Here is a 12901-nt window from a genome sequence, read left to right as displayed (position 1 = left end):
TACACCATATCATTCACTCTCTCCCATGGACCCCCCCTCCCCCCACCACATACACAACATATCCCTTCACCTAAGCCCCCCCCCAGTTCGTTCCCCCACTCCCTGGATTAACATTTTTGATATCATCAAACAAATAATGACGAACACACTTTGCATGCCCCACACAGGAACCTCTCATGATGCACTACTTAGATCCCCAAAAGGTTACAAACGCCTATCTGGCCAAGAGAGGCACCACACAATTTAGAATACTTACAAACAGGTACTCCTAGCTGAGTACCAGCACCCAATAACTCTCCCCGAGATATTACGCTTAGTTGCATCCAACGAAATAAAGACTCTAATCTAATCTACTTGATATCTAAAATCTCACATAATGCACACTTGACTATAATACGAGAGATCTATCTCGATACATTAAAGCTAATGTTGGGTTCCTTTCATTGGATAATGATGGTTCTTTTTCTTAATGCATTCAGCCAATGTTAATGAACCTTTTATGTTGATGCAACCAGTACAATGTGAAATGTAACATGTTACTTTGTTTGATTTTATCAATAAAAATTTATTTGAAAAAAAAAAAGGACAGGATAAGCCAATCTTCTTTGGAATTCCCGATGGGAGGCCTCACCCTGGCAATAGGAAAGGTCCATCCATTGGGCACACAGGGTGGCAGGCTGGTCTGATCCTGCAAATCAGGGATGGAAGGAACATACAACTCTGCAACCTCCACAGCAGTCTATGTGGACACTTCAAAAGTGGGCTGTGCACACCAATAGTCTCTCACGTGTAGAAATGTGGGTCAGGCAGTCTCTCCCTACCTCCCCCTTCCTCCCTGTTAGAGACTGAATGGCTCTTCATAGGCCATCCTGCCATCACGATAAGCACCCGTTCTCGATGAATTGCTCTCCCCAGCTGTCATTCACGCCCCCTCTGACCCCACCCCCTCTGACATTACATGATGTCAGAAGGGGCTGTGTCACTCAGTTATGTCACCCTCCCCGTGTTGAGGGCAAGTGGCCTGGTATGGTTCAGGAGATTGGCTGCTTGTGGCACCTATTGCTATACCTTCAATCCTCTCAGTGCAGGTTTTTGAGAGGACTGGAGGTATAGTAGGGGTTGAGATCCCAGATGAGGAGCAAGGAGAAGTCCGCCTCTTTTTATGATGTGGGTCTTTCAGGTGCTGTTGCCAATGGACTGCATGACAGATCGTCATATGTCTTGTCAAGCATGTAGTGCTCAAGCAGCTGCTGTTCTGGCCACGCTTGATCCGCTTCAGGACATAGAATGCAAACAGCAATGGTGCGATCTACTGCACACATGTCGAAAAGAGCCCACACCATTGAACTTTTGGAAGTCAGCGGGGAGTCAGCAGCGCCCTGCACCTGTGGATCTCTGTTGTGTGATGCAATATGGTCGCTGCCCTTAAGCTGACCCCTGGGGGACATCCTGCATCATTGGAGTTGTGCCTCCTCCTCCTCATTTTCCCCCTCTCTTCTCTGAGGCACCCAAGTACAATCAATGACCTCATCATCCCCTCCCTCCTCGTCACTGGAGCAAACTTGGCAGTATGCTGCAGCTGGGGAACATGACTGCTAGTTTCTTGTCCTTCTGTGGCACCCCCTCTCTCTAGGCTCATGTTACTCCCTTCCTCAACCTGGGAACCAACATCGGAGCCTTCTAATTGCTGCGCATCCTCCAGCAGCATGTAACCGACACTATGTTTGAATAATTCTGGTTACCCCTCCATGCATGATGGTTGGGCTATGGAAGGAGTAACTGTGGACAAGGAGCCGGTGGAACCGGTGGAATAGTCAACTAATATGAGCCTGGGTGACAGAGGATGAGGAGGATGAAGACGGCTTAGTTATCCACTCCACCAATTCTTCAGATGCTTCTTCAGCATGTTGTGGCTCAATAACACGGCCAGCACTGGAAAAAAGTGTGCCCCGCCTGCAGAGGATGCACCATGTCCGCGACCACCAATTTTCACTGTAGACACAAAGGCTGCTTGCCCTATTTTAGTGGCCTGTGAGCATCTGTCTCTCCTTGGTGGCGTTCCGTAGATGATGGGGATTTTTTTTTTCACACCACACTACACTGTATTATATACTGTACACCACCTGCACTTTATTATAAGGTGTAAAATGAAAAGAAAAAAGGCACCTTTTTTTTTTTTTCATTTTTTTCTTTTTCTTTTTTTTCTTTTCTTTTCATTTTACTTCTAGAGTTTGCTTCTCTCTTCAAGTGCTGCAGAAAGTGCATGAAGACCTACTTCTATTTCTACATAGACTGATATCTGCTTGCTTTGTTACTCAGAGCGCTCTTATACATGCTATTATATACTTTACACACTGTATTATATATTGTACAACACCGACTGCACTGTATTATATACTGTACACCACCAGAAGTGTATTACATACTGTACACACTGTATTATATACTGTGTACACCACCTGCACTGTATTATATACTGTACATTGTCTGCACTTGTATATTGTACACCGCCAGCACTGTATTATATAATGTATATAATGTACACAGACTGCACTGTATTATATACTGTACACTGCCTGCACTTATATACTGTACATTGCCTGCACTGTATTATAAACTGTTCACTGCCTGCACTTATATACTGTACACCACACTGCCTGCACTGTAATATATACTGTAAACTGCCTGCACTGCATATATATATATATATATATATATATATATATATATATATATATATATATATATATATATATATATACTAAACTGTGTGCACTGTATATATAGTCTACACTGACTACACTGTAATATATATATATATATATATTTTAAACTGCCTGCACGCCACTAATTAACTTGCCTAATCCAGCTCATGTTCTCTCAAGTCTCAATCTCCATGTCACACTACATATGGCCAATGTGTAAACAGTCTTATATAGTGTGGGCGTGGACTTGGCCCCCTGAACATTGATTGGCCAAAGACACCCTGCCTTTGGGCAATCATGGCTCTCACAGTAGATCGCACTGTTATTGGCCAAAGGTCAGGTGCATGCTTTGGTCAATCAGCAGCCGTCGATGCACTGCAATCTTGCAGTGCATTGTGGGGCGATCTGCGGGCTCCAATTTGCTGCAAATGCCCCATATTCTTGTTTGTTCTACGAACAAATGAAAACCCGATGTTCGAGTCAAACATCGGGATCATTCCTAGTCCTAATGATGCTGTTTGTGAGTCACCAGCTTCTATTCTGAGCAACTCCCATCCCACATAAACTAAAACAAAAAGGCCTACCTAAATCCTAACCTCTTGCACCTACCTAGGTAGAGGTGCTACATAACATTGAGAATCGAACACATAAAAGTGGGCAGGAAAACCTAAGGCTGGGTTCACACCTATGCGAATTGAATGTGGTTTTCCCCCACATCCAATTCGTATAGCAGGCGATTGTGACTTCTCTCTATGGAGCCGGTTCACACATCTCCGCAGTGGCTCCCGTGCGAATTGCACAGGAGCCCTGTGCATCTTTTGGTCCGTTTCAGGTCCAAATTCAGACCAAAATTCGGGCTGAAATCAGACCGGAAATGATGAATGGAGACACACCGGACCCCTGCTGTGAGCCGCTGTGTGTTCTAGTCTGAACCTAGCCTTAACCACTTGCCGACCGATGTGCATCCAAACTTTGGCGACGGATATCGTTGTTATGGCAGCAGCCAGCTGCCATAACCACGTATCCCCGTTTTCGTGCGGCGGTCGGCTTTCAGATAAAAGTGGTCTCTGCGGCGGATTCACCGCGAGATCAGTTTTTTCGGTGGCGGGAGAGGGCCCCCTCCTTCCACCACGATACGGTGCCCTCCACCGCTTACCGGAGCCGTCAGTAGCGGTGGAGGCGATTGCGTCTGTCTCCCTTCTGTGCCTGGAGACGAGTGAGGCTAAGATGGCGCCCACTCGTCTCCATGACACTGCTGGGCGGAAGCGACGTCAAAACGTCACTTCTGCCCATACGTCTTAAAGGCACATTTTTTTCAATTTCATTTTTTTAAATGACTTTTATTTTTATTGTTGCATTTTAGTGTAAATATGAGATCTGAGGTCTTTTTGACCCCAGATCTCATATTTAAGAGGTCCTGTCATGCTTTTTTCTATTACAAGGCACGTTTACATGCCTTGTAATAGGAATAAAAGTGACACAATTTTTTTTTAAAACAGTGTAAAAATAAGTAAAATCATGTAAAATAAATAATAAAAATATATATTTTTTTTTTTTACGTGAGTAGCGCCTGCATATGAAAACGGTGGTCAAACCCCACATGTGAAGTATCGCCGCAACCAGTAGAGCGAGAGCAATAATTCTAGCCCTAGACCTCCTCTGTAACGCAAAACATGCAACCTGTAGAATTTTTTAAACGTCGCCTACGGACATATTTGAGGGTAAACGTTTGATGCCATTCTACGAGCGGTTGCAATTTTGAAGCGTGACATGCTGGGTATCAATTTACTTGGCGTAACATTATATTTCACAATATAAAAAAAATTGGGCTAACTTTACTGTTGTCTTATTTTTTTATTCAAAAAAGTGATTTTTTTTCCAAAAAAAGTGCGCTTTTAAGACCGCTGCGCAAATATGATGCAAAAGAAAAGTATTGCATTGACTGCCATTTTATTCTCTAGGGTGTTAGGAAAAAAAAACAATATATAATGTTTGGGGGTTCTAAGTAATTTTCTAGCAAACAAAAACTGTTTTAAACATGTAAACACCTAAAATCCAAAACGAGGCTGGTTCTTAAGTGGTTAATGTCCAGGGTGAGCAGGAACAGAGCCTGTAATTAGGGTAGGGACATCTCAAGGCTAAGGTCCTCCAGAGATAAAGATATCTAGGAGTTGACTCAGCCCACTAGACTTCATCTTTTTGTAGTGGGTTGGTTAATTAATTAGCAGCACCTGTTAAGCTACAGAATCACATAATATGCTACACTTGTCAAGCTGAAGCTAATATAACTACATTTTTATCAGCACTTTTCTGCAATTCTGTTCTGTTCTTTTTTCAGGGAACTTTTTACCACTTGATACTGAAGTTATCTGGCAGGATGATGGGTTTGATGCCTCTTTAACAAAGCTAATGAATGCGGAGAGAGAGGACCATTCTGCTGATTTTATTGTGCCCCTGTTTGTCTACAGGTAATGCTTCAACTGCCTTCAATGTGCAAAGTGACATGTATAGTACATATATCATTCAGATCTAGGACACTAACTTCACACATGAAGACGAGCTCTCTCCGGGATTTATGCAGCACTGCGTAACAATGAATGTATGTGGCATAATCAAATGTCACAAAAATATTGATAGATATTGTAAAATAAATGCAATATGAAAATATATATAGTGTATCCAAACATAGAATAAACCAAACACCCGTGAACAAATAAATAGCTTCAAGAAAAGTCCATCAACAAATGAAAACATGTGTGATCTTCTGTAACGTGGCAAGTGCTGCTGAGTTCGATCCACCACCAGTGAAAATGATTGGCCCCTTACCAGAGCCCCATGACCCCCCACTACAGAGGATCAGGGGAAGCCTGTGTGAAGATAGCCCTCCGGAGCTTTGCCAAATGGACTTGGATCCAAAAATCATAGATGGTAATTGGACATCATAAAGGACCGATTAGGATTACTGGGATACAGATCCCATCATGTCTCCCCAGCTCAAAATCACAGATGTGGCATGGAAGATAAAGGAGACTCCAATAGTGTAAAACCCTTCTATATATTGAACATTAAAACAGACATGTATAGGAGCCCCTGGACGACGTAAACTATGAAACAAGTAGAGCGGAGCGACGTGCTTGCGTCATCTTGCATCATCGTGGTTGTCCCAGCTGGACGGGTTTGTCTGTGTGCTCACCGGACGGAGCACCAGATGCAATAGGCGTTTTTTCTACTGCTTTCACGTGAGTGCATTACATGTCTGTTTTAATTAGGGATGAGTCGAACACCCCCCTGTTCGGTTCGCACCAGAACATGTGAACTGGAAAAAAGTTTGTTCGAACATGCGAACACCGTTAAAGTCTATGGGACACGAACATGAATAATCAAAAGTGCTAATTTTAAAGGCTTATATGCAAGTTTTTGTTAAAAAGTGTCTGGGGACCCAGGTCCTGCCCCAGGGGACATGGATCAATGCAAAAAAAAGTTTTAAAAGCGGCCGTTTTTTCGGGAGCAGTGATTTTAATAATGCTTAAAGTCAAACAATAAAAGTGTAATATTCCTTTAAATTTCGTACCTGGGGGTGTCTATAGTATGCCTGTAAAGGGGCGCATGTTTCCCGTGTTTAGAACAGTCTGACAGCAAAATGACATTTCAAAGAAAAAAAGTCATTTAAAACTACTCGTGGCTATTAATGAATTGCCGGTCCGACAATACACATAGAAGTTCATTGATAAAAACGACATAGGAATTCCCCATAGGGGAACCCCGAACCAAAAAAAAAAATGACGTGGGGGTCCCCCTAAATTCCATACCAGGTCCTTCAGGTCTGGTATAGATATTAAGGGGAACCCCGGCCAAAATTAAAAAAAAAAATGACGTGGGGGTCCCCCTAAATTCCCCCGTAGACCCCCACAACCACCGGCCAGGGTTGTGGGGATGAGGCCCTTGTCCTCATCAACATGGGAACAAGATGTTTTGGGGGGCTACCCCAAAGCACCCTCCCAATGTTGAGGGCATGTGGCCTGGTACGGTTCAGGAGGGGGGCTGCTCTCTCTCCCCCCCTCTTTTTCTGCGGCCTGCCAGGTTGCGTGCTCAGATAAGGGTTTGGTATGGATTTTTGGGGGGACCCCACGCCGTTTTTTTTTTTTATTTTGGCGCGGGGTTCCCCTTAAAATCCATACCAGACCTGAAGGGTCTGGTATGGAATTTAGGGGGACCCCCACGTCATTTTTTTTTTACATTTTGGCCGGGGTTCCCCTTAATATCCATACCAGACCTGAAGGGCCTGGTATGGAATTTAGGGGGACCCCCACGTCATTTTTTTTTAAATTTTGGTTCGGGGTTCCCCTGTGGGGAATTCCCATGCCGTTTTTATCAATGAACTTCTATGTGTATTGTCTGACCGGCAATGCATTAATAGCCGCGAGTAGTTTTAAATTACTTTTTTTCCTTTAAAATGTCATTTTGCTGTCAGACTGTTATAAACACGGGAAACATGCGCCCCTTTACAGGCACACTATAGACACCCCCCAGGTACGAAATTTAAAGGGATATTACACTTTTATTGTTTCACTTTAAGCATTATTAAAATCACTGCTCCCGAAAAAACGTCCGCTTTTAAAACTTTTTTTGCATTGATCCATGTCCCCTGGGGCAGGACCCAGGTCCCCAAACACTTTTTATGACAATAACTTGCATATATGGATCAATGCAAAAAAAGTTTTAAAAGCGGACGTTTTTTCGGGAGCAGTGATTTTAATAATGCTTAAAGTGAAACAATAAAAGTGTAATATCCCTTTAAATTTCATACCTGGGGGGTGTCTATAGTATGCCTGTAAAGGGGCGCATGTTTCCCGTGTTTATAACAGTCTGACAGCAAAATGACATTTCAAAGGAAAAAAGTAATTTAAAACTACTTGCGGCTATTAATGCAGGATTCATTCATTAGATCTTTTTAAGGCTCAATTGAATGTTCAGTATAAATGAGAAAAATATTGTACAATATATTCCTAATGCACCAAACCAAAACATTTGAACAGTCTTACAGTTGGCTTTCTCTAGCCACTTGCCGGCCGCAATACATACTGTAAATATGCATTGCGGCTTTGAGTGGTTTACCAGGGTTATGACTGAAGCTATCAGCCATAACACTGTTTTTTTTTTCAGCCGGCGATGCTGTTTCTCATAAAAGCAATTCAAGTGGTTGATTAGATGCTGGATCACTTTTACAAGCAGTGGGAGGGGACTCCCCCCTCCTCCTGCCACTCAACTGTGTTTTTCAAGCCTTCTGCTCTTACCGGCGAACCCGGGAAATGATCTGACAGTTTGCGTGGCTCGCCATAAAGGGGGAACAGAGACCAGATCATCTCTGATCACCTCTGGGATCTAGGAGGACCGAAGCAGTGTCATGATGTTACTTCTGGTCTATGACCGAATGAAAACTTTTTTTTAAGCAAAAAAATCAATTTTTTTTAATATCTTTTGCTTTCAAAGGTAGAGGAGAGATCAAAAACACTTTGACAAAGGAGGAAGGTTCCTCTGAAATGCATAACCCCCCCCCCCCGCCATCAGCACCACCTCCCACTATCCACCCCGAGGCAGGCATCCCAGTGCAGAACGTTGAACGTTGGCGGGATGGCAGGACCTTTTGACAGCTGACAAACCCAGGCTCTGTAAGCCAGGAGGGAAAGATACACACCAATGCCATTCCACACTGACAGCTTTGTATTCCACAAGCTTCTGTAATGCTGATACTGTATATGCTGACAACCTTGTGGTGCTCCTATCCAGTTTCTATGCTGACTATCAGGAATTTAATATGTAAGTGAGTGCTGGAGGAGCAGAACAGTGAGCGGTGCCTGAAAACCACCACTCTGAGCTCAGAGCAGACCCTAGAACTGAGTGTCTGTGATTGCTCAGTTCTCAGTGTAGAGCTGGCAGGAGACAGCTATAGCATTGGATCGAAGCTGCAGCCATCTAGGTTAGTATGTTTACATTTATACACTTTTTAACCACTTCTTACCAGTGGACTTATACCCCTTCCTGCCCAGGTCAGTTTTCAGCTTTGAGATGTGCACAGATAAGACTGCACTGATAGGATGCACTGATGGGCACTGATAGGCTGAACTGATAGGCACTGATGAGGCAGCACTGGTGGACACTGATCAGAAGGCACTGATGAGGCTGCACTAATAGGAGGCACAGATGAGACTGCACTAATAGGAAGCACTGATGGGCACTGATGTGCAGCACTGAAGGGCACTGATAGCCATTGGTAGGTGGCACTGATAGGCATCACTGATAGGTGGCACTGATAGGCAGCACTGATAGGTGGCACTGATTTACAACACTGATGGGCACTGATAGGTGGCACTGGTGGGCACTACTTAGCAGTACTGATGGGCACTAGTAGGTGGCATTGGTGAGCACTGGTAGGTGGCACTGGTGGGCACTGCATAGCAGCAGTGGCTGTCAGTGTGCGTGACCAATCTCCCATTTACACAAGCCAGTAATAGGCTTATTTTTTTCTCGCGCTGTCAGCATGAGGGGAAACAAAAGCCAATTACCGGCTTCTGTTTACATCATGTGATCAGCTGTCATTGGCTGACAGCTGATCACATGATAAAAGGCTGGGATCGGCCCTTTACTCTGATCTGTGATCAGCCGAAACCCAAGGACTCGGTGATCACAGAGTGCGCTGCATGCCACAGGGGGCACATGGGCAACACGAGCACAGGAGGACGTACATGAACGCCATCCTGGCAATTTAGGCCCACGCTCTAGCTGTCTTTCGGCTATAACATGGGCATCAAATGGTTAAACAAAGGTGACATTACTGGCTACATGTGGTAATGTTGAGCTGGAATTGCCCAAAATAAAATATCAGATCATCACATTCATGATAATCATTTTCAATATAAGGTCCAATATTATATCCCTCAGTATTTGAGTTTGACAAAATTGCAATTTTTTTGAGAAAATAATTATGTCAAAGAGAACACCCTTGTTGGATGCCACTCTGGTCAGTCTAAATGGGGGAGGGGGCATGGAATAATTACAATTTAAATCTCTTCTTGGCAAGGAATTCAATTCCTGCTTTACAACTAAGGGCACATCAAGTCTCTTGGAAAAGATTAATCAGTGATGATCTAGGAAGGAGAATTGCTGATTTAGCTTTTTTCCTCTCCTGAATCCTTTTGGGTTCATGAAATTTCAATCCAGGCAAGCATTGTTAATGTAATATATGATTCTCTGAATACCGAACAAAACGTATTAAATATGCTGCAACATTTAATGTAACCATTAACTATTTGTTGGTTTTTCACCAATCTCTCCATTTTTTTTGTATTTAACTGTTGTTATTTTGACAAATATATGCTTTAATCTTGCAGTGCTAAGACTGTTATTTCGAACTATCAGGTAAAGGAACTGAAAGAACTATTCGACACTGCCAAAAAAATAACAGGTACAGAATTATTTTAAAAGTAGACATTTGTTTCCAGTATTTTCTAAAGAAAAACTATTAACATAAACAATGACATGAAAAAAATGCCACACAATAAGGAATGTTCAGTTAAACTGCCCTAATACCGGACACTTTTACCCCCTTCCTGCCTAGGCCAATTCTCAGCTTTCAGCGCTGTCACACTTTTAATGACAATTGTGCGGTCATGTAACACTGTACACATATGACATTTTTATCATTTTGTTCACACAAACAGCTTTTTTTTGGTGGTATATAATTACCACTGGGGTTCTTTCTTTTTTTCTTCATACATTTAGGTCAAAATGTATTTGGCTCCATTTCTTTGGTGAAAATAACCCAAATCGGTGCATATTATTTAGTCTGTAGAAAAGTTATAGAGTCCACAAACTATGGTATATACAGAATATCTAAAGAACTGATCAGTCCTGATGTACTGATGGTCTATCTCATTTCTTGGGGCCCAAAAATGCCAGGACAGTACAAATACCCGCCAAATGTTCTCTTTTTGGAAAGCAGACAGTCCAAAGGTTGTTTGTAAGAGGCATGGCAAGTTTTTTTTAAGTTGTCATTTTTTGGAAAATTAAAATAAAAAAATAATTATTTTTTACTTTTTAACTGCTTGCTGACCAGCCGTCGTTATTATACTGCGTTGAATCGCCGTAGGTGTACGTCGGCCGCTTTAAAAGCAAAGCAGGAGCTGATTTGCGTGACCAGCGGCCGCGATGTCCAGCGGCCACCTGCGATCGCTCCACAGAGAGCCAGAATGGGGATTTGTCAATGTAAACAAACAAATCTCCGTTTTGTCAGGGGGGTAGAGAGAGATCTGCTGTTCCTAGTGATTAGAAACAGCGATCTCTCTCCTCCTCCAGTCAGTCCCCTCCCCCCCACAGTTAGAGATACCTCCCAGGGAATACATTTAACCCCTTGAGTGCCCCTAGTGTTAACCAATTCCCTGCCAGTGACATTTATACAGTAATCATAGGCTATTTTTAGCTCTGATCGCTATATAAATGTCACTGGTCCCAAAAAAGTCTCAACAGTGTCCAATCTGTCCGCCGCAATAGTGCAGTCTGGCTAAAAATTACAAATCGCCGCCATTAACCACTTGAGCCCCGGACCATTATGCATCATACCAGAGGTCTTTTTCCAATTTGGCACTGCGTCGCTTTAACTGCTAATTGCGCGGTCATGCAATGCTGTACCCAAACAAAATTTGTGTCCTTTTCTTCCCATAAATAGAGCTTTCTTTTGATGGTATTTGATCACCTCTGCGGTTTTTATTTTTTGCGCTATAAACCGAAAAAGACCGAAAATTTTGAAAAAAAATGATATTTTCTACTTTTTGTTATAAAAAAAATCCAATAAACTCAATTTTAGTCATACATTTAGGCCAAAATGTATTCGGTCTTTGGTAAAAAAAATGTCAATAAGCGTATATTTATTGGTTTGCGCAAAAGTTATAGCGTCTACAAACTAGGGTACATTTTCTGGAATTTACACAGCTTTTAGTTTATGACTGCCTATGTCATTTCTTGAGGTGCTAAAATGGCAGGGCAGTACAAAACCCCCACAAATGACCCCATTTTGGAAAGTAGACACCCCAAGGAAATTGCTGAGAGGCATGTTGAACCCATTGAATATTTATTTTTTTTGTCCCAAGTGATTGAATAATGACAAAAAAAAAAAATATATTTACAAAAAGTTGTCACTAAATGATATATTGCTCACACAGGCCATGGGCATATGTGGAATTGCACCACAAAATACATTCTGCTGCTTCTCCTGAGTATGGGGATACCACATGTGTGGGACTTTTTGGGAGCCTAGCCGCGTACGGGACCCCGAAAACCAAGCACCGCCTTCAGGATTTCTAAGGGTGTAAATTTATGATTTCACTCTTCACTGCCTATCACAGTTTCGGAGGCCATGGAATGCCCAGGTGGCACAAAACCCCCCCAAATGACCCCATTTTGGAAAGTAGACACCCCAAGCTATTTGCTGAGAGGCATATTGAGTGCATGGAATATTTTATATTTTGACACAAGTTGCGGGAAAGTGACACTTTTTTTTTTTTTTTTTTTGCACAAAGTTGTCACTAAATGATATATTGCTCACACAGGCCATGGGCATATGTGGAATTGCACCCCAAAATACATTTAGCTGCTTCTCCTGAGTATGGGGATACCACATGTGTGGGACTTTTTGGGAGCCTAGCCGTGCACGGGACCCTGAAAACCAATCACCGCCTTCAGGATTTCTAAGGGTGAAAATTTTTTATTTCACTCTTCACTGCCTATCACAGTTTCGGAGGCCATGGAATGCCCAGGTGGCACAAACCCCCCCCCCAAATGACCCCATTTTGGAAAGTAGACACCCCAAGCTATTTGCTGAGAGGCATGGTGAGTATTTTGCAGCTCTCATTTGTTTTTGAAAATGAAGAAAGACAAGAAAAAACATTTTTTTTTTTCTTTTTTCAATTTTCAAAACTTTGTGACAAAAAGTGAGGTCTGCAAAATACTCACTATACCTCTCAGCAAATAGCTTGGGGTGTCTACTTTCCAAAATGGGGTCATTTGGGGGGGTTTTGTGCCACCTGGGCATTCCATGGCCTCCGAAACTGTGATAGGCAGTGAAGAGTGAAATCAAAAATTCACGCCCTTAGAAAGCCTGAAGGCAGTGATTGGTTTTCGGGGTCCCGTACGCGGCTAGGCTC

The 12901-nt window shown here is 42.8% G+C and overlaps 1 protein-coding gene across 1 annotated transcript in view; it reads left to right on the top strand.

Annotated features, from left to right (window-relative positions):
• LOC141148241 (uncharacterized) overlaps window positions 1–12901 on the top strand; it is a 65370-nt gene that overhangs the window by 32849 nt on the left and 19620 nt on the right. Inside the window, exons 2-3 of the mRNA XM_073635495.1 lie at window positions 5044–5173; window positions 10094–10167. Of these exons, the coding sequence (XP_073491596.1) occupies window positions 5044–5173; window positions 10094–10167 (204 nt within the window). The remainder of the gene's footprint in view (window positions 1–5043; window positions 5174–10093; window positions 10168–12901) is intronic.

The sequence above is a fragment of the Aquarana catesbeiana genome, linkage group LG06 (genome assembly GCF_042186555.1).
Source record: "Aquarana catesbeiana isolate 2022-GZ linkage group LG06, ASM4218655v1, whole genome shotgun sequence".
In the NCBI taxonomy this organism is placed as follows: Eukaryota; Metazoa; Chordata; class Amphibia; order Anura; family Ranidae; genus Aquarana; species Aquarana catesbeiana.
The sequence above is the reverse complement of the archived record's forward strand: the minus strand, read 5'-3'. Positions and strand labels throughout refer to the sequence as shown.